Source organism: Liolophura sinensis, chromosome 6 (genome assembly GCF_032854445.1).
Source record: "Liolophura sinensis isolate JHLJ2023 chromosome 6, CUHK_Ljap_v2, whole genome shotgun sequence".
NCBI lineage: Eukaryota > Metazoa > Mollusca > Polyplacophora > Chitonida > Chitonidae > Liolophura > Liolophura sinensis.
The window spans coordinates 27,592,513-27,619,314 of NC_088300.1; the positions used below are offsets into that span (position 1 = coordinate 27,592,513).

The 26,802-nt window shown below is 38.1% G+C and overlaps 1 protein-coding gene across 1 annotated transcript in view; it reads right to left on the reverse strand.

Annotated features, from left to right (window-relative positions):
* The window catches only part of LOC135467066 (clumping factor A-like), a 74,099-nt gene that overhangs the window by 2,185 nt on the left and 45,112 nt on the right, over positions 1–26,802 (reverse strand). The window contains exons 50-68 of the mRNA XM_064744826.1: positions 26,059–26,111; positions 25,424–25,514; positions 24,576–24,628; positions 23,766–23,853; positions 23,267–23,319; positions 22,768–22,837; positions 22,317–22,357; positions 21,694–21,772; positions 20,870–20,913; positions 20,584–20,668; positions 15,808–15,860; positions 15,354–15,444; positions 14,115–14,227; positions 12,883–12,933; positions 12,471–12,533; positions 10,771–10,806; positions 10,434–10,469; positions 9,981–10,013; positions 8,560–8,592 (exon numbers count right to left, since the gene is read on the reverse strand). Coding sequence (XP_064600896.1) covers positions 8,560–8,592; positions 9,981–10,013; positions 10,434–10,469; positions 10,771–10,806; positions 12,471–12,533; positions 12,883–12,933; positions 14,115–14,227; positions 15,354–15,444; positions 15,808–15,860; positions 20,584–20,668; positions 20,870–20,913; positions 21,694–21,772; positions 22,317–22,357; positions 22,768–22,837; positions 23,267–23,319; positions 23,766–23,853; positions 24,576–24,628; positions 25,424–25,514; positions 26,059–26,111 — 1,166 coding nt within the window. The remainder of the gene's footprint in view (positions 1–8,559; positions 8,593–9,980; positions 10,014–10,433; positions 10,470–10,770; positions 10,807–12,470; positions 12,534–12,882; positions 12,934–14,114; positions 14,228–15,353; positions 15,445–15,807; positions 15,861–20,583; positions 20,669–20,869; positions 20,914–21,693; positions 21,773–22,316; positions 22,358–22,767; positions 22,838–23,266; positions 23,320–23,765; positions 23,854–24,575; positions 24,629–25,423; positions 25,515–26,058; positions 26,112–26,802) is intronic.

Below are 26,802 nucleotides of genomic sequence, written 5' to 3' on the forward strand. Positions count from 1 at the left end.
TAATTTATGGTATTTAATATGCCCACACCCACACAACAATGGAATATCCCCCTCGTGCTATTGTGCTCTGCATGTGACCCAACCCTAAGCTCAATACATGCAGTGCTTTTTGAGACACCACCCCAACATTTTATTAAACAATGATTCTAATACACAATACCTTAAGTCAGTATTTCAGTAATTTATAGTTCTTAATATGTACGCACGGAATCAACAATGGAATATCCCCTCGTGCTTTTCTACTCTACATGTTCAATACATGCAGTACTTTTTGAGAAACCACCCAGTACTTTTTGAGAAACCACCCATAACACTCTGTTTAATATGGGTTCTTATACACAGTCCCTGGCTGGCCGTGGAACTAGCCTTTGTTGCTCTCAGCTTTTGTTTAGTGGTCACCCAGTCTGAAGGTGGTGCGACATTACGTTCCGTCGCTCTTAGCGGCAGGACGTATTCACTAGCCTCTCTGTAAATAGCCTATACATAGTTTAGTGCATTTCCACTTTGTAATGTCGTATCTATTTTGCACTCAGCATCCACACCGTTCCAAACGCATAGTTGTGGTCCTCTCTTTAGGGTAGTAGTTCTCGCCCTGGCCCACAATGTTGTGGGCAGGGCGAGTAAATAGACCCTTAAGCCTTAAGCTTGTAATACAGGGAGGTGTACAACCGGTTGAAGTATACAATCGGCTAAAGGAGTTAGTGGGGAGTGGGCCTAATGTCTTAAAGGGACTAATCAATGCCTCTAGAGATGTCTGGAATGTTACAGTGGCTACGCAAACTGTGAAGGAACAGCTGTTGACTAGCGGCTTCACATTCAAAGGGGTAGATTGTCCAATATATGAAGTGGAGGAGCAAAGGCTCCTGGTTAGATCTCGATGTCCGATCGAGGTGCCCGATGACATATTCGAGGTTTGATGTCCCGGTATGGCACGGTCCATCACGTCAGCCGGGAACATTACCTTTTTGATAGGTCACTTGAGAATGGTATGCGCCGTATTTACATGAGTGGTGTGACCGAGAGCATTCCACAATCAATTTCGGCTGGGAATTTTAGAATTCCTTTGTGGTACAGAGGTCAGGTCCGTGCCTGTCACATCTGTGATAGCACAGAACATTTCAAGGCCGACTGTCCTTTAAAGGATAAATGCAAGTGTAAACAGGCAGGCCTCTTTCAAAAGGACTGCCCGTTGAGCGATGAAAATGACAGTGGCGATAATGACGATAACGATTACAATGATAATGATGATGATGATAAAGATAGTAATGTTTATGAAGTTGAAGGTGACAATAAAGATGAGAATGAAGGTCGAGGAGATGATGATGGTAATTATAGTGAGGGACATGGGGATGATATGGAAATTGGGGTTTCTGGCGAGTCTGTTCCTTCCAGTCAACAAAATAAGGGGACTTTGGATAACTCTGCTGCTGACAACGAGGAAGCTGGAGAGTGGCAAGTTGTCACTAACTCCATGTCCTCCAGCAAAAAGATTCGAAATAAGCGCATTGATGCTACAAATAAGGTCAGGAAGTTAAGCGAATCGCCAGTAGTAGGTGGGCCCCAGAGCCTTTGCGAGGCATCTCAGACGTCAAATAGCCAGGAGTGGGTTGTCAGTATGAGTCAAATCTCGAATACCTCCTCACCCCCTAGATCGTCAGAAATTTCGAATACTACGCCATCCTGCATTAAGGAGACGCAATCAAGTGGCGTGACGCCCTCCAAAGGTGCACTTGGTAAGAGTCCGTCCTTATGGGGTAGCACGTTCAGCCCTGACCCGTCTACAATGTCACATGACACTAGAGATATAGCAGATTGTCTTGATCCTCAGGGAAGCTCTCAGCAATCTGATACGTCTAGGGCTGGTGGAGAATCCAATATGGAGGAATCTCTTTCGGAAATGGATGCACCCGAAGACTTGCCTGCCTATACCAATGGCAAGGGTGAGGTCTTGGTACCTGTCTCAACATCCCTGGTATCGTATTATCGCACATTGCGACGAGACTAAAGTTGACAAGGTTAAAAAGCAGAGGCAGTTGATAACGTTGTCACAGGAGGATTTTGCTGAGCGTAGGGCAGCGATGTATAAAAAGTCCAGAAAAAAGAAAAAGAATAAATAAATATTAATAATGGCTACTACAAAGATCTTACAGTGGAACTGTAGAGGATTGAGGTGTAACCTCGCAGAGCTCCCGATGTTAGCTCAAGACCTCAATCCTATAGCTTTTAGCTTGCAGGAAACTCTGACGACTGATCCTAGTTATCAATGTCGAGGTTATGTATCTCATCACGCTGTTGCCACGTCTACGAATGGAAAGGCATCAGGGGGTTCTTCTCTTTTGATTAGGCAGGGTGTAATACACAATAGAATGGCACTGAACACCGATTTGCAGGCGGTGGCGGTGCGTATCACACTGGGTATAGTATTAACAATCTGTTCTATTTATATACCACCTTCTTCTACTCTTCACCAACAAGAGCTGCAAAATTTACATGATCAAGTACCTAAACCGTGTCTTCTTTTGGGTGACTTTAATGCCCACAGTGTTCTCTGGGGTGACTCTAAACGTAACCAGAAGGGCTCTGTATTGGAGGATTTTATATCTAATTACTCTCTATGCGTCTTAAATGATGGCACACATACTTACCTTCATCCTGCAAAGGGCACTTATTCGGCCCTTGATTTAGCTCTGGCTGATGCAGGGCTAAGATCGGAATTCAGCTGGAGCGTCCATGATGATCTGTGTGGAAGCGACCACTTCCCCACCATACTTACCCTTGAGGAGCCGGTATCTTCCTCCCTTCCACGCTTTAATTATGATAAAGCAGACTGGCCCGCTTTACTGTTCTGTGTGGTGAAACACTTACTAGCGACCTTTTTCTTGATGCAGTTGATCCTATCAAGTTATTCTCGGATCAGCTAATCGATGTAGCCTCCAAATGTATCCCGAAATCTTGTGCGGTTCCCCGTATTAAGAAACCGTGGTTCACGGAGGACTGTAAACGAGCTAGGCGTTTCAGGAAACGTGCTGAACGCGTGTACCGATGTAGACCATCTCCCGGTAATTTAGACGATGTTAGGCGTACTCGAGCTAAAGCCCGTAGGACTGTCAAACAGTCCAAACGTGACTCTTGGAACGTTATGTTTCTAAGATTAATCATCGTACCCCTATGTCAAAAGTCTGGAATATGATCCAACGCATCAAAGGCAAGGGATCCAATGTCACTGTCAATCATCTTAAAGACGGAAATAATTCTTTGACAGAAAAACTTGACATAGCCAATAAGTTGGGCGCTTCTTTTGCGCACCATTCTTCTTCAGATAATTACTTGCCTCAGTTCCAGCGTTATAAGGAACGGACCGAGGCAAGTCCTCTTGATTTTACATCCTCAAATGAATAATCCTACAATGCTACATTTTCTCTACATGAACTATCCGCATCCCTGAGCAAGGCCCATGACTCAACTCCAGGGCCAGATGATATCCACTATCAGCTTTTACGACACCTTTCAGAATCTTCCTTGAGGGTGCTTCTTGGAATTTTTAATACCATTTGGATTTCCGGGAATTTTCCTGCCTCATAGCAAAACGCTATTATTGTCCTCATTCCAAAGCCCGGAAAGGATTCTACCGATCCAAATAACTATCGTCCTATTTCCTTAACCAGTTGTGTATGCAAGACTATGGAGAGGATGATTAACGATCGCTTAGTCTGGTTTTTGGAGGCTAATGAGTTCATAAGCGACATTCAATGTGGATTTCGAAAGAATGGCAGTACTGTTGATCACCTTGTTCGTCTAGAATGCTTTATTAAGACCGATATCGTTAATCGTGACCATGTCGTATCTGTCTTTTTTGATCTGGAAAAGGCATATGACACTACTTGGAAATATGGCATTATGAAAGATATGCATGGATTTGGACTTAGAGGTCAGCTTCCTGACTTTATTCGTAAATTCTTAGACCATCGTCACTTCCAAGTTCGGGTTGGGGCTACCCTGTCTGACTACTTTGAACAAGATCAGGGGGTTCCTCAAGGCAGCATTTTGTCAGTTACTCTCTTTAGCATTAAGATTAATAGCCTTGCCAGAGTTTTATCTCCTAGTATGAATGCGTCCCTTTTTGTGGACGATCTTGGTATCTCTTGTCGAGGCAAAGGTATGCACACTATTGAGAGACAGCTGCAGATTTGCCTTGGGCAAAATCCATGCCTGGGCACTGGAGAACGGATTTAAGTTCTCCAAGTCGAAGACTAACTGTGTGCACTTTTGTCGGAAGTACTTCCCCCATGAAGACCCCAAGGTATTTTGAGATGGGTTCCCCATCAAGGTTGTGCCGGAGGTAAAATTCCTCGGGGTGATCTTCGATAAGCACCTTACATTTAAATCTCACATTAATTTTCTTAGAGCCAGATGCCTAAAGACCCTTGATATCTTGAAGGTTGTCTGTAGTGCTCGATGGGGAGGGGATCATGAAACCCTACTTCAGCTCTATCGAGCACTGATTCGTTCTAAATATAAGCGTCAAGTCCGACATTCGTACACCATTCGTAGTCCGTAAAGGGCGTTCCAAGTCGATAATCGCAAGATCCATTTCCACAACAACGTTTAACACTAACTCCCGAAGACAAAGGTATGTAAGAAATTATACAAATAAGAAATAAAGCCGGTAACACACAAGAGAGAAGCGGTCATCAGTTTTCAATGATGCCGGGCAGACAATGAATATTCCAGGCATGAATTCCATATCAAAGTTCATTTGAGAAACTTAGAATGAAGGCGTTTGATGGAGTATCCTTGACAAACTAGTTTTTGAACTAGCAACTTGTGACGCAGATTAAAGCCATCACAATTAACGCAAGATCTGACAAATGCTACAAGGCGAGATATGTATACGCCATATGCAGGACCCTTTGGTATATTGCTATCTAAATAAGGATAATTTACAATATCAAATTATCCCTTTTGTCGTAAAGGCGGCGTGAAAGGAGACCTTGTCCGTCTTTGTACAGATATAGATCCAAATAAGATGTACCCTCAGGACTATCTGTTGTCTCCTTGTAAGCTAGTGTAAGCTAGACTATGCCTGCAGTGTTTATGGAGGTGCGTCACGCTACCAGTTGAAGAAACTCAATACTGTACATCACCAGGCCCTACGGTTGTGCTTAGGTGCTTTCCGTACCTCTCCTGTGGAGAGTCTGTATGTTGAGGCAAACGAGCCTCCCCTGGAGCTTCGAAGAACTAAACTATCCTTACAGTATATCACCAAGCTTAGAGCCAATCCATCCAACCCAGCCTTTGATTGTGTCTTCCATCCGGAATTTGAAGACTTATATGCTCAGAAGCCATCCATTGTTCCTCCACTGGGTGTCCGCATCCAGGAACATGTGCAAGCAGCTGGACTTGGGCTGGATACTATCACCTCCATACGCACCCAGGAAGATCCACCGTGGTTATGTCCTGAGCCTCAGGTTGATACCTCGCTCTCCTCCCTGAACCCTTTAGTATACCAACAGGAGTTTAGTAATATGTGTTCAAAGTATCCATTTTATCACCGCATATTCACTGACGGTTCCAAGAATGATGATGGCGTGGCTTCTGCCGCTGTCCTTGGGCCCAGAACCATTTCAACTCGGTTTCCAAATTCCTGTTCTGTATTTACTGCGGAAGCCAAGGCAATTTTGTGCGCACTTCGGTCCATTCCAGAGCTAGGAGGTAGCAGATTTCTCATCTGCTCTGACTCCCTTTCCTGCCTCCAGGCAATTCGGGCTAGTTCGCCTGTACATCCAGACATTCTGTCTATCAGGGAGATGTTTAAACGACTTAATGAAGATTTTATCATTGTCTTTTGTTGGGTGCCCGGGCATATGGGTATCCCTGGGAATACTGCTGCAGATGAAGCCGCGAAGGCGGCTTTGCATTCCGTTACTACCCAAACTGACGTTCCATATTCGGACTTGCGTTCACTTATTTGCTCCTATATCAAGCGCTTGTTTCAGGCTCAATGGGATGACCAGACAACCAACAAACTGCATGATATTCGTCAGTTTGTTGGTCCAGGGCCTTCCCTTTCACGGCATCGTCTCCGCTCTTGCATTTTGAGGAGGTGTCGTATCGGTCACACACGTGCTACGCATGGGTATTTGTTGAAAGGAGAAGATGCTCCTTATTGCTTTGCCTGTGATCAACGGTTCACAGTCAAGCACATATTGCTTGACTGTGGCGACTTTGCTCCTGTACGAGATTCCTTTTATCACGTGAGCTTTCTTTCAGAACTTTTCAATTCTGTAGAAAGTGATACTATTTTTGATTTTCTTTCTGCCATTGGTATGGCAGGAAAGCTGTGATTTTAAACTACCGTCTGTGTTTGTTATGTGACTTCTGGTGTCCTTTTTTGACTGAATAGTAAATGAATTATCCGTAGTAGATCGATTACTTGACGTTTTATTGTCGCGATAAAACTGAAATATTGTTGAAAGCGACGTTAAAACTTTCACTCACTCTTATACACAATACATTAAGTAAGGAATTTAGTAATTTACAGTACTTCATAGGCACACACCAAATCAACTATAGAATATACCCCCTCTCACCCTCACCGTGCTATTCTGCTCTCTACGTGTGCAAACCTGGGTGAATACATGCAGTACTTTTTGAGAAACCACCTGTAACACTTTGTTTAACACTGATTCTTTTACACCATTCACTCAAGTCAGGAACGCAGTAATTTATGGTACTTAATATCCAATCAACAATGGAATATCCCACTCGTGCTACTGTGCTCTACACTTGTGCAAACCTTGAGCTCAATACCTACAGTCTTTTTTAAGATACCACCCATAATATTTAATATAACATTACTTTCTCTATTATTGGACGCTGACCCCGACGCTCAGAGTACCAGATAAGCTCCATCTGTACTATATCTAGGTGAGTTAAAAAATACATACCAGTGCTTTTGATACACATATTAGGATTCCAAGTACCTTCATTGATTGACATTTAAAACTGAAAGGTAATTCATAACCAACCATCAAAGGTTTCAGTCATGGTGACTACAAATTGTATCAGCCCACAGACTTGAACACACTTTACGATACAAAATTTAGGCGACATCAACTTTATTTCATGTTTACAGATGAGTAGATTCTAAAAAATCAAGTACTGAATAAAAATAAAATTAAAAACCCATGTTTTTCGTGGTGTGCAAGCTTTTGACAAATGCCCAAGATTTATTATTACCATATTGAAGGTCAGGATATTCCTCGTATTAAATCATCCAAAATAATTTCACAGCTCAAGAGGAATCATCAGGCATCATTTACAACTGGCCAAGTACTGAAGACAAGCTTAGAGATTAGGCAGATCTGATCTTCTGCTGATAGCAGAGGACAAAAGACAGAAAAAATACATTGTTGATTGGTTTACATTTCGATTGGTTTGGCCGTTTTGAAGAAGAAGTTTCTTTAGGTATCAATAAAATTCAAAATGGCTGCTAAATCGCGAGAATGGTAAAACAGCACAAAACGTCAAAAGATGCCTCATATGTTCCTCATTAAGATTCCAAAGTTTGCTTTTTGCCAGTTTTCCAGATATTGCAATTTAATGAGCTAACTAATAATAATAATAATAATAATAATAATAATAATAATAATGCGAACGATTTCAAGAGGGGTTCCACTAGGAAACTATCATGTACCCCTAATTAAGCTACTAGCTAGCAACTGTATACATCCCCAAATTTTATAGCTAACAAATTTTCACTTGCCTCTCCTGACTCACTTCATTCTCACATTAAATATACAATGTTTTTACTATTCAGACATATTCTTGGCACACTTTAAATATTTTTACATCTTTAAAATATCCGTAATGCCATTATGAAGTCATTCTATACATGTGCATGTGCCATGTACTCAGTGCCACATAGCTGCCTTATAGAAGCTGAAGAATTAATAATTCAGTTTAGTCCTTCTCAACAAGACTGACATTACCATCATTGCTTTCTTAATTTAGATACACTGAGTGACACACACACACTACTGGTGCAAGAAAATTGGTCTTCAACACACAGACACAGACACACACTCACACACAGACATATAATCTGCATCAGGAGACACACAAGTACTGTTGACAGCTTACCCTCACCAACGCCCATTTACACTCTATATCCAATCTACATGTACCTTAATACGGTTTTCCCCTTGGCCTATTGGGTAGCATGCTAGGGTAGGTAGGGTAGCGTAGGCTAGTGTAGCACAATGAACCAGGAGCCTCTCACCAATGCTATCTCTGTGAGTTCAAGCCAGGTCTACAGTCGTACATGGGAATTACGGTCTGCCATCAACCTAGGGATGGTTGTGGGTTACCTCCCACCATGATTCTGGCTGCCATCATGTATTTACTTAAAGTAAAATATTCTTGAGTATGGCTGAAAACACCAATAAAATAAATGAATAAATAGGGTTTTCAGCAAAATTAACACAGCTGGAGTTACAAATGTTGGGGAATTAATAATTCAGTTGACTTCATTTTCTTATGTTGTCATTTTATACTTACTTCATCCTCACTGGACTCTTCAGATTCGCTCTCCTGCAAGTGAAATGTTCAAATTTACTTTAAAGAAGCTATACAAGAGGTTTTTGGCCAAAATTTCACTAAAGAAATCAATTTTTCTGGCTGTATTTACCAAGAGAAGCAGAAACTATTGTCGTTATGTAAATATTATACTTGCACCTGTACTATAATAGTGTTATTATTGCTATAACTATTGTAAAGTTTGAACGTTTTGATGCACTTTATAAAAAATAAGAGCTTTATTACCAATTCTGAACGGCAAGACGTGCACTGTGAGATGAGGTAGATATTTTTTGAAAGGTAAATATTTGGGCTATATTCTAAAAATAATAACCAAAATTTGATTGGATTTATGCTTACTTAAGTTTGGTAAGTATTTTGGTAAATTGCAAATTGATATCTGTTAGTCATGGAAAAGTAACAATGAATAATTATCATTTTATATTTATTTATAATCTAAACAAGCATGAACCAATATACCATTATATACATGTCTTCAGCCAATGTGAATGGCCAGTCTGTAACAAGATGTGTCACACCAGATAGTGTGAATGACTTGAATTGTCTGCTATAATTCTTCAACTATTTTGCATGTTTGCATGGCGTTTATATAAGCATATTCTGATGGCACATTTCCATGTAAAATGATAAACTTACATTTTTTGTGAAGCCCTGAAACTGACCAATCCAACCAGTGTAGTTTTATCTCCAAAATAGAGTAGAATTTTGCATAAATTGTTCTGAAAGTTGCTCTTTCATACGAGAAAAGGTTGAGGAATTAGAGGTATTCTACATAACTTTTTGTGAAACTATTTTCATTTTCCCATGTTACAGTAAATGTAATCAAAAATAGTTGCATACCTCGAGACTCCCCTATTGCTGCATGCCATGGCATGATGTGTGCTTTGTTCCAAGAATCAATGCATTTAATTCAAAAAACTAAAGTTCAGGAACTTGTGTGCCATTAACAGTTTTAAACATGATTACATCTATTACATAGTGCTTTCTACAAAACTCTCACTCTGTTTCAATTTATGTTCAGACTGTAAGTAAGGCCAAAGCACTAACTGTATTGTTCTGACTGGATAAAATAATCTGTTCCATCAGACGACTGGTCAAAATGGAGCTCCCAACCCAGCTGGTTTGTTGCCAGGGTTTGTATCTGAATAAATCACAAACATGTTTCCTAGCCATTTTGAATCCCCAAAACATTGCAAGGGTAAAGTTATCAACTTCCCTGTCCCTTTGTCTTTATGTGGAAATCATTTGCAATAAACAGTCAGTTTAAACCTAAACAACACATGGCTCTTGGCAGAACTTTATACACAGTTGCCTTAACAAATATGTTATAGAATTAATACATGTACTTTGGTTTTATTTCAGAAGTTTGATTGTTTACTTACTTCATCATCATTGGACTCACTAGATTCATCAGACTGCAGGTGAAATAAAGCACAGTGTGACAATAAAGATGGGAATTGCTAAATCTTTATTTTCATGCGAAAGTAGTAGGAAATATAAAGATTTATTTCATATTTTACCAATTATTTTACACTAGATTCCCAAATGAAACAAACATATCAAACCAATATATAGTTATGTATAATGTACATGTAACATGTACTGAAATAAAGCTCACATTTTGAATTGACCATATATATCATTCTGTAATGAAAGCTGCGCTAACACTGTGGGTTTTATTATAGTAGAACTTGGCAAAAAAATTTATAAATCATCAGCAAATTAAACTTAAACTTGCCATGTGCAATATTGTTGCGTCATCTTACACTAGGGGTGATGTTAAAAAATTAAAAAATTTAGTTTTATTTCTTTAGCCATGATTGTTTCTTACTTACTTCACCCTCATTGGATGCCTTATCAGAATCATCATCCTGCAAGTGAAATACAGCTCACATTTATAAGTAATGCATTGATGTAAAATGGAACATCTAAATTTTCATGGTGATATAGTGATTTGCATTAACCAAACTAGTCATTCTAAGGAGTTAAGGCTGCGCATGCAATACACAGTCCATTACCAGTTACCCGAGAATTTGTAAACCATCATAACATCATTTTCAGTATCAATGTACAACATCATTATATTATTTTCAGTAAAACTAATACATCTACCTAATTATAGACGTTAACATTTTAGTTTTACTTCTTTAGCCATGACAATTTCTTACTTACTTTGCCCTTATCAGATGCTGCATCAGAATCATCATCCTGAAGTGAAATATAGCTCATCTTTATAGGTAATGGATTGATGTATATAACTTTATTCTCAAATGTGATAGTAACTATTCATGAACACAACTTCGGTCCAAATTGCTCAGATCCAACACTGCTTGTAAACACAAGGAAAATGATGGGTATAGTTAATGTATATGCCTAAGTAGATGTATCCGAAATATAGGCCACAGGCAGTGTTTTGGAATTTTTTGGTTAGATAAACCAGCCTATCTTACTCATAAGAGGTAGGCACAAAGTGGAGTGAGGGACATTTGTGTGAACAACAAAATAGTGTGTTGTTTAGCTTATATAGGTTTCCACTGATACATGGGCATAGATTGCGATATCGCATAGTTCAGGACTTGGGACTGCACTTGTAGGCTTCTACAATCTGTTGTTAAAATTTGCTGTTCAATGTGAATTCATCTTTCGTTAGTATAAGTGTAGCAATCTCTATTAGAGTGTCAGTCTGAGGTGTCAGAATTTCATATTCAGTATTTTCCTGAGTATCCAAGTCAACCCACAGAAAGGTCAGAATTTTCTTCAAATGGTAGATTGGTATTCAGTGACGTGATACCAAAGGTTCCCAGAAGGGTGTTGGTAGGAAAGTTTTTCTCAATATCTGTGATGAACTAAGTAGTATCCGATACATACGTTCACTGTAGTTACATGCTAGGTAGTAGGAAGTAGACAAGGTATCTGCCCAGTTTGTAAACAGGTGAATCACACTGCGATATGATAGGTCTTCCCGGAATTGTAATATCCGATACTCTGCAGTGTATACAAGGGTCTAGTAGTATTAGCTCTGAAATATTAAGGCCAGTTGTAGCTGGCTTGCAATATTAAGCGCTAGCTTGTGACCATTGATACCTGATTCTTAGCAACAGATTCAGATTGGTCTAACACAATGCCAACATGTTTTGCATAGCCTCATTTTTTAAAAACTTGCCTACTGCAAAAAAAAAGGTTACAATATCAGTTTTTTCACTTGCCCTGTCGTTACCTTCAACAAATATTTTTTTAAATCATGGCCAGCTGAATCAATGGAATGTGACCATTTTGTATCATGCAGTTAAAGAGTGCAAACAGGCAACAAGTTTCATAGTAAATCAACATAATTTCACCGGTATTTTATGAACTAAGTATTGTGCTTCACAATAACGATGCTTTGGTTGGGTTTACACACCCAAAGAGGAGAAAACCTCGCAGACACACTAAAACACACCATAGCACTACACTCTAAGAGTGTAACTATTTTGATAAATCAGAGACAATTTTCACAATGGCAGAGAGAAATCCATTAGACTCTGTTCCCTTCACTTCCAGACCCCAAAAAATCTCCACCCTCCACCATCAAAGAAATACCACAGGTCAACAAACTGTTGACATAAAAATATCATATAACTAAAGGGTGCTCAATGTATATTAGTATTAAATAGAAGTATATTTTGTTAATGTCTCCTTCCGATAATTTGTTTACACCAGAAAATGCAGCATATTTTCAAAAGGCCACAATCGTGGGCAAACTTACTGAACAATAAAAGCAAGAAAGTTAAATCTATCTGCCGAAGTAAAGGCTGATAAGAAAACATGCGTATACAAACCCCACCTTTACTGAGAATATTGGGTCAGAGTATCAATGTAGCAATTCCACTTACCTTTTCTTGACTGGTAGATGAGATAGAAGTTTCAGATATGTCTCCTGCACTGGTTAGTGGCACCTGAAAGATAAATATACATGTGTGTGTTTACATGCATGTACCAAAAAGTCTTGAAATGGAAGCATCACCTATCCCTACGATTTTTTTCTCACTTAGCATATAAAAAATGTATTTTAGCTTCTGGTAACTACATATGTACAGACCCAGTGCAAAAAGTTTGTGAAACAAAACAGAATTTAAATCCACAGGTAAGCATTATCAAAATTTTGAATTTAATTATTACAGGCATAACTGATCATTACTGGTACCTGAGACATATGTGATAGTATAATCCTGTATAAACTTTTGGATAATTGTGTATGGAGTTGTACAATTACAGGTACTTATCACTTTCACATGTAGCACTTACTGAGTTTCTACTTCCTTCTGACACTTCGCCTGACTCTTCTTCATCACTAGCCTGTAGGCAACAAAAGTGTCTGTAACATTAGTCATGCAATTTATTTTTGTCCCCAGTGTGCCAAGCAGTTTTACACACCAGATTCTGTTAAAGTCTGGCATTGATTTTAAAATGTGTAATTTGGCATTTTATTGGATTTATTCTTCTAATACAATCCCAGTAGAATGTATCACATACTACACCCTGAAGTGAAATAAAATAACATTTTTAATCATTGTAATAAAACTTTTCACAGCAGGTAACTAAAAGCTGATCTATTTGAAATTAATGATATGTATTAAACTAAACATATTGTTAATGGAAGACACTGACTATAATGCAGCCAGGTTGTACGTGGGAAGGTTTGCCAGCAGCCTGTGGATGGTTGTAGGTTTCCCCTTGGCTTTGTCCCACCATACTTTTACCATTTCTGGTAGGCTGGTATCTACACATTTTATGATAATGGGGAAACACACGAAAGCAAGGGAAAGGGATATACTGGATCTGAACCCTAGACAGCCAGGCATCATTTACAATTGACCAACAACTAAAGACGAGCACAGAGATTAGGCGGCTTTGATCTTCTGCTGATAGCTAAGGACCAAAAATAGAAAAAATACATTGTTGTAGAGCTGATGCTCGTTCCCACCGTAAACTGCAATGAATGGTTTCATGCAGACTAGCATGAAGCTTTCATATTATTTGCATAAGACTGTTTCTCAAATTTTGTTGGTTTTCTGGTCATAACATGAAGTCACACAAAGTACAAAAATAATTCTTGCAGATTTGTAATCCTGACATGAAGGGGCACCAGAGAGTGTGTCTGAGTAATAATTTTAAGCAGTTTTTAAAATTGACCTACCTAAGGCCATTCCAAACTAAATGTTTTTTACAATATGGGTAAGGCGATCCACTTAAAAACTAAACAAAAAGTTTATCTTGATAGGTTTAGCTGTTTTGAAGAAGACTTTTTTAGCGCATCAATAAAATTCCAAATGGCCTCTAATCACCTGACTGGTTAAACAGCATAAAATGTCAATAGTTGCTTCATGTTCCTCATTAAGACTCCAAAGTTTGGTTTTTCTACCTTTACCAGTTTCGAGATGTTTCAATTTTACGAGGTGACCAAGGATAATAATGTGAATGATTTTAAGAGGTGTCTGGCTAGGATACTAATAATTATAAAGCAGCAAGCACCATACCGCTATTGGAATAACCTTCTTAAAATCATCAGATATGATTGGGCCACCATATGGACTTTCCATCCATTTAGTCCTCAAACTCCGAGTACTATACTTGTACATTTGACCTGAAACTGCAAAGGGAATTTGGTTCTCGTCATCTTTCTCTTGGGAAAAAAAGATAGCAATCAATGCAGATTTCATTATATGTATATAATGTACATCTATATAATATTATGTTTCAATAAGAGAGTATTTGCATCCAACACACTGAAGCAATAATTTGAACACTCTAGTATGCAGTTTTAGATTCGTTGACATTCCAGCAGACTCACTCTCACTTTACAGAACAAACTTGTAAAACCTAAAAGGTGGTATGAAAATTCAGTGGCAATACAGGGATTTTTATATCAGCAACATCCCACACTTACTTCCACTGTGAGTAATTTATTTCTTGGTTCACACCAAACTTGAAAAGGTCAATAATATTTCCAAAACCTGTGTTATACAATAGCAAAAACTGTATCAAACTATCAAGACTATAAGCACACCCACCTTTCTGGACCCTACTAAAACTGTATTTTATGATTTAGGCTATAAAATAATACAATGTTGATTTCAAAGTGTTAAAGAGCTTTTAAACTGATATTCTTGTTTTCTTTCGATTTCCCTTAAACACATAAAATGTTTCAGACCTATGCCTTGGGAGGCAGCTATATTGGGTGACACTACTATATAGATTTGTCTTCTCGAACTTACTGTCACTAATGAAACTACGGCTAAAGCCAAATCTCAAAAAAGAAACAACTTAGATTTGGAAGCAAGGCCACCAATAAGTTCACCTGTAGGAGGCACATGAATGCAAAACTTCAGTTCAATACATTAAGTACTTGTAATTGTGAATTTGGTAATATATGGTAATTAAGATGCACACAGCTTATAAGCGATAACATATCCTCCTTGAGTTATCGTACTTTATATGCATGCAAAACGCAAGGTCTAAACAAAGTGTATTTTTTTAGATACGACAGTTAACATTTTGTTTAACTTTGGTTCTAATACGCAATACACTAGGTCAGGAATTTGGTAATTTATGGTATTTAATATGTACATAAGCTACACTTGTATTTTCTACAGAAAATAGTACGGACAAGCCAAAAAAAAAAGAAAAACATAAAGACAAGCATGCTTGCAGACAGTTTACAAAGCTTGGATAATTGCTGGCTTTCAAAAAATAGATAAAAATAAGGCATTAATTACCTGGGTCAGTGGCCATCTTATCAAAAGACTCTGAAGCATGGCGGTTGCTTATAAACCCAATGGACATCACACTACTCCTTGTTGGTGAGCCCTGTTATCAAAAACATTCACAAGGTAGTTGTCAGGCACCCGAAAATTCAAGGTTCTAGGAGCCATGGTTCCAAAATGACACCACAGTCCACAAGAAGGCCTATAGTCTGGTAAAGGCTTGCAGAGCTTGTATGATTCCTCCTTAAGCATGACTTCATGAAACCTTACTTCTAGAAATGTGTAGTTTATAACCAAATTTCAAAGAAGATCAAAGCCTCTTTATAATGAACATGCCTCTTACGCCATTAAAGATGGACAGAAAAACATATTCTTCAGCAGCGTTTCATAAAAAACATTTCTGAAAATATCTTATTATTGCCATTGTAATCCTATGTTTCTATTACCATCTACTGGATGAGATTACCTGACGTGCTTTCTGTGACTTTGTTGGTGGTGTCTCACTGGATTCACTTGGAACTGAGTAGGGAAAAAATAAGAAGTGAATGTGATATAGCAAAGATTGAGTGGATCTCGTAATAAAGTAACATTAACATGTAATACTAGGCAACATCTCACTGCAAACCAGACATGCCAGAGGACATTGTAAAAGCAGACAATGTCCCTTTTTTATGTCTTCTGAAGAAAATATTTCTCATACAGTGAGTTTTAATAACTGTCAGTGAACAACATATAAATACAATTCAAGCATCTTGATGGCTCAGATGGTCAAAGTGCTTGTTCACTGCAACCTTCACTCCCTTGACCAATGATCATATCTCGTCTTCAAATCCACCTCCCACTCATTTGGCTGCGGCTATAATTCAGGATGTCTGAACCTAATTTGCCCTGGGTGCACCAGTTTCTTCCAACATAAAACTGGCTCCCATTTTGTATGTGAAAAATTCTTGTCTTTAATCTGCATGGCACCAGAGAAGAATCTAAACAACTTTTCTCTTTCCAAAATGGGGTATAAAAACAACGTACAACTTTCAGAGATTTTACACTCAATATTAAATATACAAAATTGATGTATGGATCGAGATAGATTTTCAAACTGAGCCGAGGGCCTACAAAATGAGCCCACTCACAAATTTTATCTTGATCAAACAATATAGAAATAAATTGAGCTTGCACACGAAAATTTGTCAAACTCAGACAATGTGGAGGAGTTATACATGTACATGCAGCATGGAAAGCATCCACCAATTAGAATCTGGGGAACTGTTAAATATGCAAAACTTAGGCATGGATAGGGCTGGTTTCCGAACTTGATCAGAGGAGCCACAAAATGAATCTGAACACAAAATTTTATCAAAATCAGACAATATTTGCAGCAATTTAGCACAGGAACCAACAAACAATAAGAGTGAGTAAGTGAGCCAGCAAGTGCTTGGGGTTTAACGTCATACTTAACAATTTTTTCAGTCATATGACGACGAAGGAATCTTTAGAGTGCTGCAGGACGGATTTCCACCGCTCTTTTATCGAACGCTGCTTCAATGAGATAACTTATCAAAAGTAAGTAAGTTGCCCCACCCAATCCATTACACTGATATGGGTCAACCAGTCATTGCACTTCCCCATAATGGTGAACACCAAGCGAAGAAGCTAAAACTTCCTCTTTTAAAGTAATAGGTGTGACCCGACCCAGGATTGATCCTGAATATCCCGCTCCCGAGGCTGACACTCTACCAAATGGACCATCGGGGCCAGCACAAACAATACCAATAGAGGAAATCATGCAAAATTTGTACAAGGATCTGGATGGTCTTCAAAAGTACTTCGAGGTTAAACAAAATGAACCTGCACACAAGCCTTTACAACAACTGAAAAATATTTACACAGAAATCACAGATACTGCACAGAAATCAACAATGAATGAAAATCATGAAATTCCTTAAATATGCAACACTTATGCACTGATTGGACTGTTTTTTCAATTTGACTTTAGGTGACATACACAATGTAACCTGTAAGTCTCATAATGCTCCTCAAATCAGTTTTCAAGCTATGGTCTAATTACAGAATATCTGACCTACATCAAATCAGAATCAAAGAAAATATTAATTTATGAACAACACAAACACTAGGTCTTGAATTTGAAAAGTTTATTAAGAACTAAGAATTGGCTAAAAGGGCAGGCTCAGCGGTCATAATTCAACATGGAGAGCATAAAGCCCAGTATACATGTATCTAGCACAAAGAGCACCTGATCATGGGATCAACTCCTGTAATAAATAACTGTCAAAATCATAATAATTAATAGGTACATGTACTTCTGCACAATGTTAAATGAACAATACATGCCACATGCATGTATTGTTCATTTAACTGGACCCATGTTCCTCAAGATGGCCATGCAAGTGCAGCTGTTTGATAAAGCCACAGCAAATCTGACTGGATGTGTATGAAAATTCTAAATGTAGCAACAGCCAGGCAATGGCTTAAGTACCAAGGTCGCATGTCATATGATGGTATAGGTACTTTGAGTGTTATACCATAATTTGCAAGGCTGATAGTGTTAGTTGTGAAGTAATTGAGCATAGCTCCATAAGGTCGCAGATCACAATGCAGTGGCCTATGAATCCAGGTGGACACAGACGCCCATTTTTCGAAAGTAATAGTGTGTATTTAAGGGTGCAAAGTCTTTTTTTGCTGCCAGCCTGTCGTTTTTGGTGTACAGGTGCATGCTTGGTATCAAAATGCTGGAAATTGTCTAAGTTTTGGGCAGGTATGAGTTTACTGATGAAAGTTTGAAATTCTGGGCGAAGGACACAAGAAGATAGGTGGTGATGAGGCCGCGAGTGACGTCCCCTTGGCGTTGCTAGGCACCCCTCCCAGCTGCCGGTATAGAAAGGTCCAGATTTTGACGGTCAACCTATGTCAAGATTTTAATGGCTTCTTTCTCACAGGCTGGGTCAGGTATGCACCAAAACTTATTGGCCACGGAAGGTTTGGGTCTGAGCTACAGTGCTAAACATTAACACTGTCGCTTATGGAAAATTAATAGGGTCTGTGACCAGGTCACATGTTTCCATGCGATGACATGGGTACTTTAAGTGTAAGTCCTACCATATGTTGCCATGCTGTGATGCAACGATGGTAGCTCTTAAGTGTGTGAGCATAGCTCCCTATTGTCGTAGTACCGTGGTTGTAGTTGCCATGCGATGAGCCCAACAAGATGATGCCATGCAGTGGCTGTAGGGCGCTAAGTATGATGCATGTACCTTGAGTTGGTTGACAAGCTGTGAGGATAAGTGTTGCTATCACAGTGCCATGAAGAAGAGTGACACTACAAGCTTGTAAGATTCAAGTACATGTACGTGTATTCATGAAATGGCGATATTTGCACTGACTTGATGACTCTTTGGACAGCAAAAGATGCCCAGAGCAAGATCATGACGATTCACCAAACAGAGTTACTGTAAAAGAAGCCCTACATGATCGAGATTGCCAAAAGAGTTGGAACTAAAAAAGTATATTAAAATGAACACATATATATATATACAATTAAAAGGTGTAACACAACATCCTAAACAGGTAAACAGGAACCTGAGTTGCAGTATCAGGCATTAATAAGAATCGTACCTTATTGATGGTCAAACACTATCGTGAATGTGCATACATAAGACAAGGAAAAATAACACCCTCGACCGTGCGCACTTTTTCAGACATTAAAATTGTTGTATATCTCTTTATTGCCTAAGAAAACCTCATGTCTCCCATAGTTATCAAGGCCTGAATTTCTTATGGAATAAATGGACTCGCTTCGATTGGTGTAATTGGTGATAGATGGATAAAAACTTGACAAGTGGTCTAAAGCTTGACAACAGTCACAAGATTGCGCTTTGATGCCTGTGAACAGCTTTGTGAAAAGTGCACTGTCTCTAATAGGAGAGAAATCTTTGTGGTATGCGTAGAAAATGGTCCCTCCAAATTGACTACAAATCTCAATAATGTTGCAGAGATAATCATCTAGCTCAGCTCTTCAGACATGATATTTCTGAACTTGGTACAGACAGTGAAAAATTCGGTGATTGTTAAAGATCTGGACAAATGTGGGTCCGGCCTGAGGTTGGAATTGGACTGCAGTTCAATAACCGTGCCATGAAAACCAACATCATCTCTGGGGAAGAGGGGACTTGCAACGTTAATAATTTGCCTTCTTAGTGCAGCTGGGATGGTGTCTACATGTGGCAATTCTTCAGACACATAACCCATGCCTGTCAGTAAGCTTGCTGCAGACAAAGAAGGAATAGATGTGATAGCCAGCGTGAAGTGGGAATTTCACAATTGTTGCCTGAAGTCGGGTTCGTCATAGAACAGCTGGTGGAATTTGAGAGCGCTGAAGACAGTCGAACCTTGTTGGGATCAGACACCGTTACAGTTTGTGCTGTCAGTGACAGCCCTTGCCTTCATTGTGGACTGAATATGCACTTAAGTTCTATTTAAGGCTGCAAGCGATTAATCTATAGCTTGAAATCTAGCAGAAGCAGTGTCACCATTATTGTCATTATTGGCATTGCTCGATGAAATCTGCTGATCATTACAACTTCCTGCAGAGGTGGACCAGATGTTTACATCGGAAAACAGGAAAAACATGGAGTGAGTCCAAAGAAGAACATGCCCTCCAGGAGCCTGTTGAATATTCATACATGGGGGATACAGCTGCTGCATCAGACGAAAGCCAGCTATTGACGTTGGCGGTAAATAAGTAAACCAGTTGAGCTTTGCAGTGGACCAGTTCTGTGGCAGATTGTTATCACGAGGGTGAAGCAACACAATGGTGGCATCCACCCGATACATGAATCGAGACTGACTGCTATGGAACATATGGTATGATGCAATCAGAAGACACCAGCATGTGTTTCACTGCTGGGCTTTTAGTCCTTGCTCATTTACAAACTGGCCCTAATAAAATATCAAGGCCCCAAAATATGCAAATCTTATGCACAAGTCTGGCAGGTTTTCATACTGGTTTTTCTACTCATTAACAACACAAATGCACTGACTGGGCTGGTTTTCAAATTTGATCTGAGGTGTCTCATTACATAATGTCACTTATGCACTTCTCGACCGTCCTCAAATTACATGTAGTTTTCAAGGTATGATCAAACTTCACATCTTGTAGTTTTCTAGATATGGCCAAATACCTTCCTCTTTTCAAAAGAGGACATAAAAGAATTAATAACTGAATTACCTGAACTGGCTTCACTCCTGCTGTCAGGGGAATTCTTGATGATTATATGTTCAACTGATGTTACACTCTCCTTCCCTGGTGATGGCTACCAATAAAGAAATTAAAATTATTTTAATAAACGGAAGGAATCAGCAGATTCACAAAGTAACAAAAAATGATATTTAAAATATATAGCTAATATCAGCTTTGTAGACATGCGCATCACTGACGCTTCTTTCCTCTGCAATAAAATATCACTTTGAGTAAAACAAGTGAATAAAATACAGAGAATAACAAATTCATTTACCACTTGTGAGGCATTTGGTATCCTTTCCATTGCTCTGCTTGGTGCTGTAAAACAAAGACAACATACAATGGTGATTTTAGCTCTTATATAAATATTATCAGACAAGAAATATTCAAAAGAAATGACAGCATTGGACCAAATGTGTATAAGTGTCAATAAAAGTATCCTACACAATATTAAAAGCATAACTTTTCCCTTTTGTGATGTAGAATAAAAAGGATATCTGAGTTCAGAGTGAGCTAAAATATGCACACTACAAAATCCAAAGTACTACCAGGTTCTCAATTTTAACTGATCAGGCATGAGTTATTTCTGTAAGCCGAGAAGACAACAGCTCCTTCCCGGTTTTGAACCCCCTTTTTGCCTTTTAACACTATATAGGTAGCGTACGATTGACGCTACATCTTGTTTCCAGTTTCTCTAACAAGCCATATCCCAGAGCCTCGTATAAAGAATTCCAGACTAAAAGTCGACTTGTAGAGTTACCAAGTACGTCAAATAAAAAAAAATTTTAAAAAATGTATGTGGCCCTTCAGGTTTGTTTGCACAACTCTTCTGAAATAACTGCGGTCATATTATTTTTTGTCGGTCTTTTCTTTTAAGCATTAAAACTGAACCTAAAGATTGTTTTATTTAAGAGATTTATGTCAAACCTAACACCATTACCAAAAATGCAATAAACTAATGTTATCCATAAAATGGAAAATTGAGCTTTTGCATTTATTTTATCAGTGAAATGTTTTGTTCTACTGTATATTTCACTTCATTCAAACTCTGAAATCAATGGACTGTTTATGATTTGAAAAATTTCCAATTTTCTTTACCTAAACGAACAACAGCCCTGCTTTGTGAGGAATGACGATGTTCAACTGAAGATCTCACGCTGTCATTTCGTGACGAAACCTTCATGGGAAAAAAATGAATATTTGTAAAAATATAAGGGTAATGACATAGCATGTATACGCTGATTTAGTTGTCAGAATACATTTTGACTGATTGACTTTTGTTTAATGCACAAGAAAGTTTCACACACACAATAACGGTTGGTTTCATGGTTGCAAGAAACCAGAGTGTCTTTGGTTAACTAAAGCCAAGTTACAGATAAACTATGTCACACATGACGTACATGCAGATAAGCTCACAATATTGATGGAAGACGACTGGTCTTCAAGGAACATTAGACTCACTGTTATTAAGGCACCAGAAACAGTACGGTGAATTTCATGAATCTATAAATTGCCATTCAAGGCATGGTTTGAAACCACTTCAATCTGTCCTAGAGAGTTAAGCATCTGAACCATCTGGCTAATGGCCACCCTGATTAGGTTTTTGAAATCATACATGTGTATCAATCATTACACAGCGAAACTGAAGATCCCTATGTAAACAGCCGCACTATTGCAAACAAGATTCTTAACAAAAAAAAAGTAGAATTGTCTAATATTACCATCATGTCTCCCTGGAACTTTCTTGCTGCCACATGTGCTGCTGTAAACACAGAAAGGGCAACATCTACATATAAGGAGAACCTGAGCTTATACACTGAAAGCCACTTTCATACAGAAATTTAATAATGTACCTGACATGAAAAAAGGTCTGGTCAATTCCTGAGTATATAGGTGTAGGTTCTTCCCTGCTCTGTGTGTGGAGAGGGTACCTATTATCCCAATCATGAAATTATATGTAAGTGGCAGGTCCATGTCTGGAAACTTCAACACAAATTACGTGAGGGCTGGCCCATTAGTCTGGAGACTTTATCAACCAGAAATGTTTAATAAGGGAGATGATGAACTGAAGGACGCCACAATACATGTTTATAACTGGGGGTAGAGATAATTAATCATTGAAAGCAAAACAAAACAATGCTGGTCAGGGCTGCTCCAAATTGTACTGATTACCTGTGCTAGCTTCAGCCCTGCTCGGTGAGGAATGATGTGGGCTAATACTTCCAGCTGATGAGAATTGTCGCTAAACAGTAGAAAAAGTTATTTTTAGACACATTAACAGATCCAACAGGTATGGCTTAATTCACTTTTTGGGTGTTTTTCATTAAAAAGGTGGCCTGATTTTACATTACAGCAGACCTTAAAATTTGAGGACAGTGAATAGTCTCACTTGATTCCTACTTCAACTTCAAAGTAATTTGACTATTCTAAAATCAGTTAGGTAACAAAGCACAGTTACAATATAAGATTGAGGCTGAAATGAATAATTAAAGAGCATAAATTATAGTAGAACTAGCTGACATTTGTGTTTAACGATGCACTCAATAATCAGTAGAACTGACATATAAAAGTTACTGGTGCCTAATGTTTAACTGAAATTATCAAAAAACTTCAAGTTGTTTTAAAAAGACATTCTTATATTTTATCTAAGATCCTTTCACTCAAATCTTACTGATTGTGTTTTGTGGGAATCATCATATGACTGCTCCATGGCTCTCTTCTGAGCTGTAGACAGAAGAACAAATGGTGGTTAAGATTTTAAACACATGCAGTCACTTTTACATAGGGATAAAAAAGCTACTCTTAGCAGCTCTGGAGACATTATTCAGACAGATACACTCCACAACTGATCACGTCTTACGTTCCTTGTCATTCAGCTTCAAAACAATTTGAATTAAATTGAAAGTTATTGCCTTCCACAGTGTCAAAATCCTGAGACCTGAACCAACCAGAGAATGTGAGGATTGCCCATCAGTTCTAGAGATATCAAGTGGAAGGGATGATAGGGATACATTGAAGGGCAATACATGTATGTCTATGATGGAGGTATAGGGGCGGGTGTGAACGATAGTGGGGGGGGGGGGTGGGGTGGTGGAGTGCTGTGAAAAAGGAAGAATCAAAAAAAAAATCTGGCCATATCAATGAAATATATTCCAAACTGAAATGATTACCCATGATAGCTTCAGCCCTGCTCTGTGAAGACTGACGCAGACTAACACTTCCAACAGATGCTGTATTTCTTTCTGGCGAGAATTGTCGCTAAACAGAAGAATAAGTTGTGTTAGACACAACAGAATTAACGGGCATTGGTAAAAAATACAAAACCCCTCTTCCAGTGTTTCTCATTGTGGCCTGGTATTTCATATTACAGTAGACCTTGAAATCTGAGAGTGAACAATTTCAATTAATGCCTACAACTTGCCATGAATATCCTTGAATAACATTAACTGGATATACATGTAGTCAAATTTAATGAGCTTATTAAGGTAACTAAAATGCATATAATGCTCTAAATTTATTGCACTGCCTCCTTGAATGTTTGAAAACATTGCCATTCTTGATGCTTAGACATCAAAGTAATTCATGTATTACAAATTAAGTTACGTAACAAAGCTTAAGAACAAAACTTACAAAATATGAGGCTAAAATTATGGACTGAATAATATAAATTACAACAGATTTGATAAATGACAGATACTTTATGTTTTTTTTTTAAACAACTTTAAGCAACAAGCATTTAATGTCCCTGAAATGTAAAAAGTGTCAGGCAATAATCATGGACAAAAGAGCATAAACTCCGCTAGAATTCATTTAATTTATATATTTGATTTGTGTTTTACACCTGTTAAAAAATTAGCAGAATTGACATATAAAAGATCTATGACCCAAAAGATACATACATGACACAAATTACCACAAACGGTAAAAAAAAATTTTTCACACAACTGTCTCATTTTATGACACTTTCACTCAAATCTTACTGATTGTGTTTTGTGGGAATCATCAGATAACTGCTCCATGGCTCTCTTCTGAGCTGTTGGCAAAAATGAAGGTTAAGTTATTTTAAATATGGCCAGCCATGTCTTTTCATATCATAGAGAGTGCTTATTCCATTAATTATTCCACATCTTTATTACAGTACAACTGTAGGATGACGGACATCACATACTGGTGAAAGACAAGTGGCCTTCATTTACTTTTTCGTTTATTTTGTTTGCATGAAAGGGTTCTATTGCAGATAATCCTAAACTATGATTCACATTTACTTTTTTCCCCAAAAATCTCCTTAATCCTGTTAAAGAATACAAACAACACTACTTAGGCTAAAATTCACCCAATTGGCTCAAGTTTGACACACGAGGATGAGGGCAAATCACAATTTACAAATCTGAATTCTCCATACCACAAAACATATCCTAACCATCTTCAGACTTGCTCCTTAATTCCCAACCCCTCACTTAATGCTTTATCGCTTTTCAATAAATGGGTTATAAATTAGATATCATGTCTAAAGAACTGTGATCACACTCAATCAAGGATTGAAGATGACCGCATCAAAACATTCACATGACATACCATGACATATCTGCCCCCCCAAAATGATGTTAAATAAATGTATTATAAATCTGATATCATGTCTAAAGAATCATAACCACAATCAAACAAAGACTGACGATGACGGCATCACAACATTCTGATAGGTGGCTGTTGTACATGTACATGCATGTGATATCTGCTGAAGAAAATGACATTACTGATCAATGAAACAAGAAAAATGCAGACCATATCAATCAAGCTGAGGGAGGATATTCCAAACTGTATTGATTACCCGAGACAGTTTCATCCCTGCTCTGTGAGGAATGGTGCGGGCTAAGACTTTGGAATGATGCAGTGTTATTCCTTCCTGATGAGAATTGTTCCTAAAAACAAGAAAAAGTTGTTTTTAGACATAATACATTAAATGAGGCATCAGTCAATATCGTAGAAATCCCGGTGATGGGTGTTTCTCACTAATGTGGCCTGACACAAATTTTATATTACAGCAAAACTTAAATTTCAGGAGAATGAATACCCTTACTTCATCCCTATAGCTCACCATAAATCTCCTTATTAAAATGAACTAAACATTAATAGACATAGTCATATTTAAACTACTGTTCATGGTAATTAATATATAATCCTCTAAAGTTATGATGTCTCCCTATTTGTACGTTTCATAAACATTCTAAATCTTGTAACTTCAACTTCATAGTAATTTGACAATTCTAAAGTCAATTACATACATGTAACAAAGCACAGGAATAAATTTACAATATATGAGGCCATAATGAACAAATGAGTATATATTTCATCAGCAATAGTGTATGAAAGATACCAGTACCAAATCTTTAACTGACATAAACAAAAGAAAGTTTTTTAAATAACACTTAAATTTGTATATTTTTCCTTTCACTCAAATCTTACCAATTGTGTTTTATGGGAATCATCAGATGAATGCTCCATGTTTTTTTTCACAGCTGTTGACACAGAGAAAAACAAATGGTGGTTCATATTAGCAAGGTTTTAAATACGAGGAGCGAAGTTACATTACAGTCACTTTTAAATGGTATAAAAAATATTTATTCTATTATTCCACACAATCATACCACTGCTACTACTCTCACTACTCCCAACACCACTGATTACCTGAGATGGCTTCAGCTCTGCTCTGAGATGACCGGCGTGGTCTAACATTTCCAAGAAGTGCCATACTACTTCTTTCCAATGACAATTGTCGCTACACGGAAGAAAACATTGTCTTGAGACATAACACATTAAATAGGTCATCAGTAAGCGATGCAAATCCCTTTCTTGGGTGTTCCTCAGAAAATATAGCATGACGTTTTATATTACAGTAGGCATTAAAAGCTAAAGGCAGTGAATAATCTCACTTGGTCCATACAACTCCACAGCAATTATGATATTAAAATAAACTAAATGTTAATAGCAAACTTCACAGCAAAGCACAGGAATAAAGTCACAATATACAAGGCTATAATCAAGGACTAAATAGCATAAATTCCAATAGATCTGATACAATTACATGACAGACACTGGAAGCAAACGTTTTGCAGAAATTAAAAATTATGTTATTTTAAGTTTTCTTTGTGTCAGAAATACACAATATGAGACAAAAATCAATGATTCCAATGTATAAATTCAAGTAGA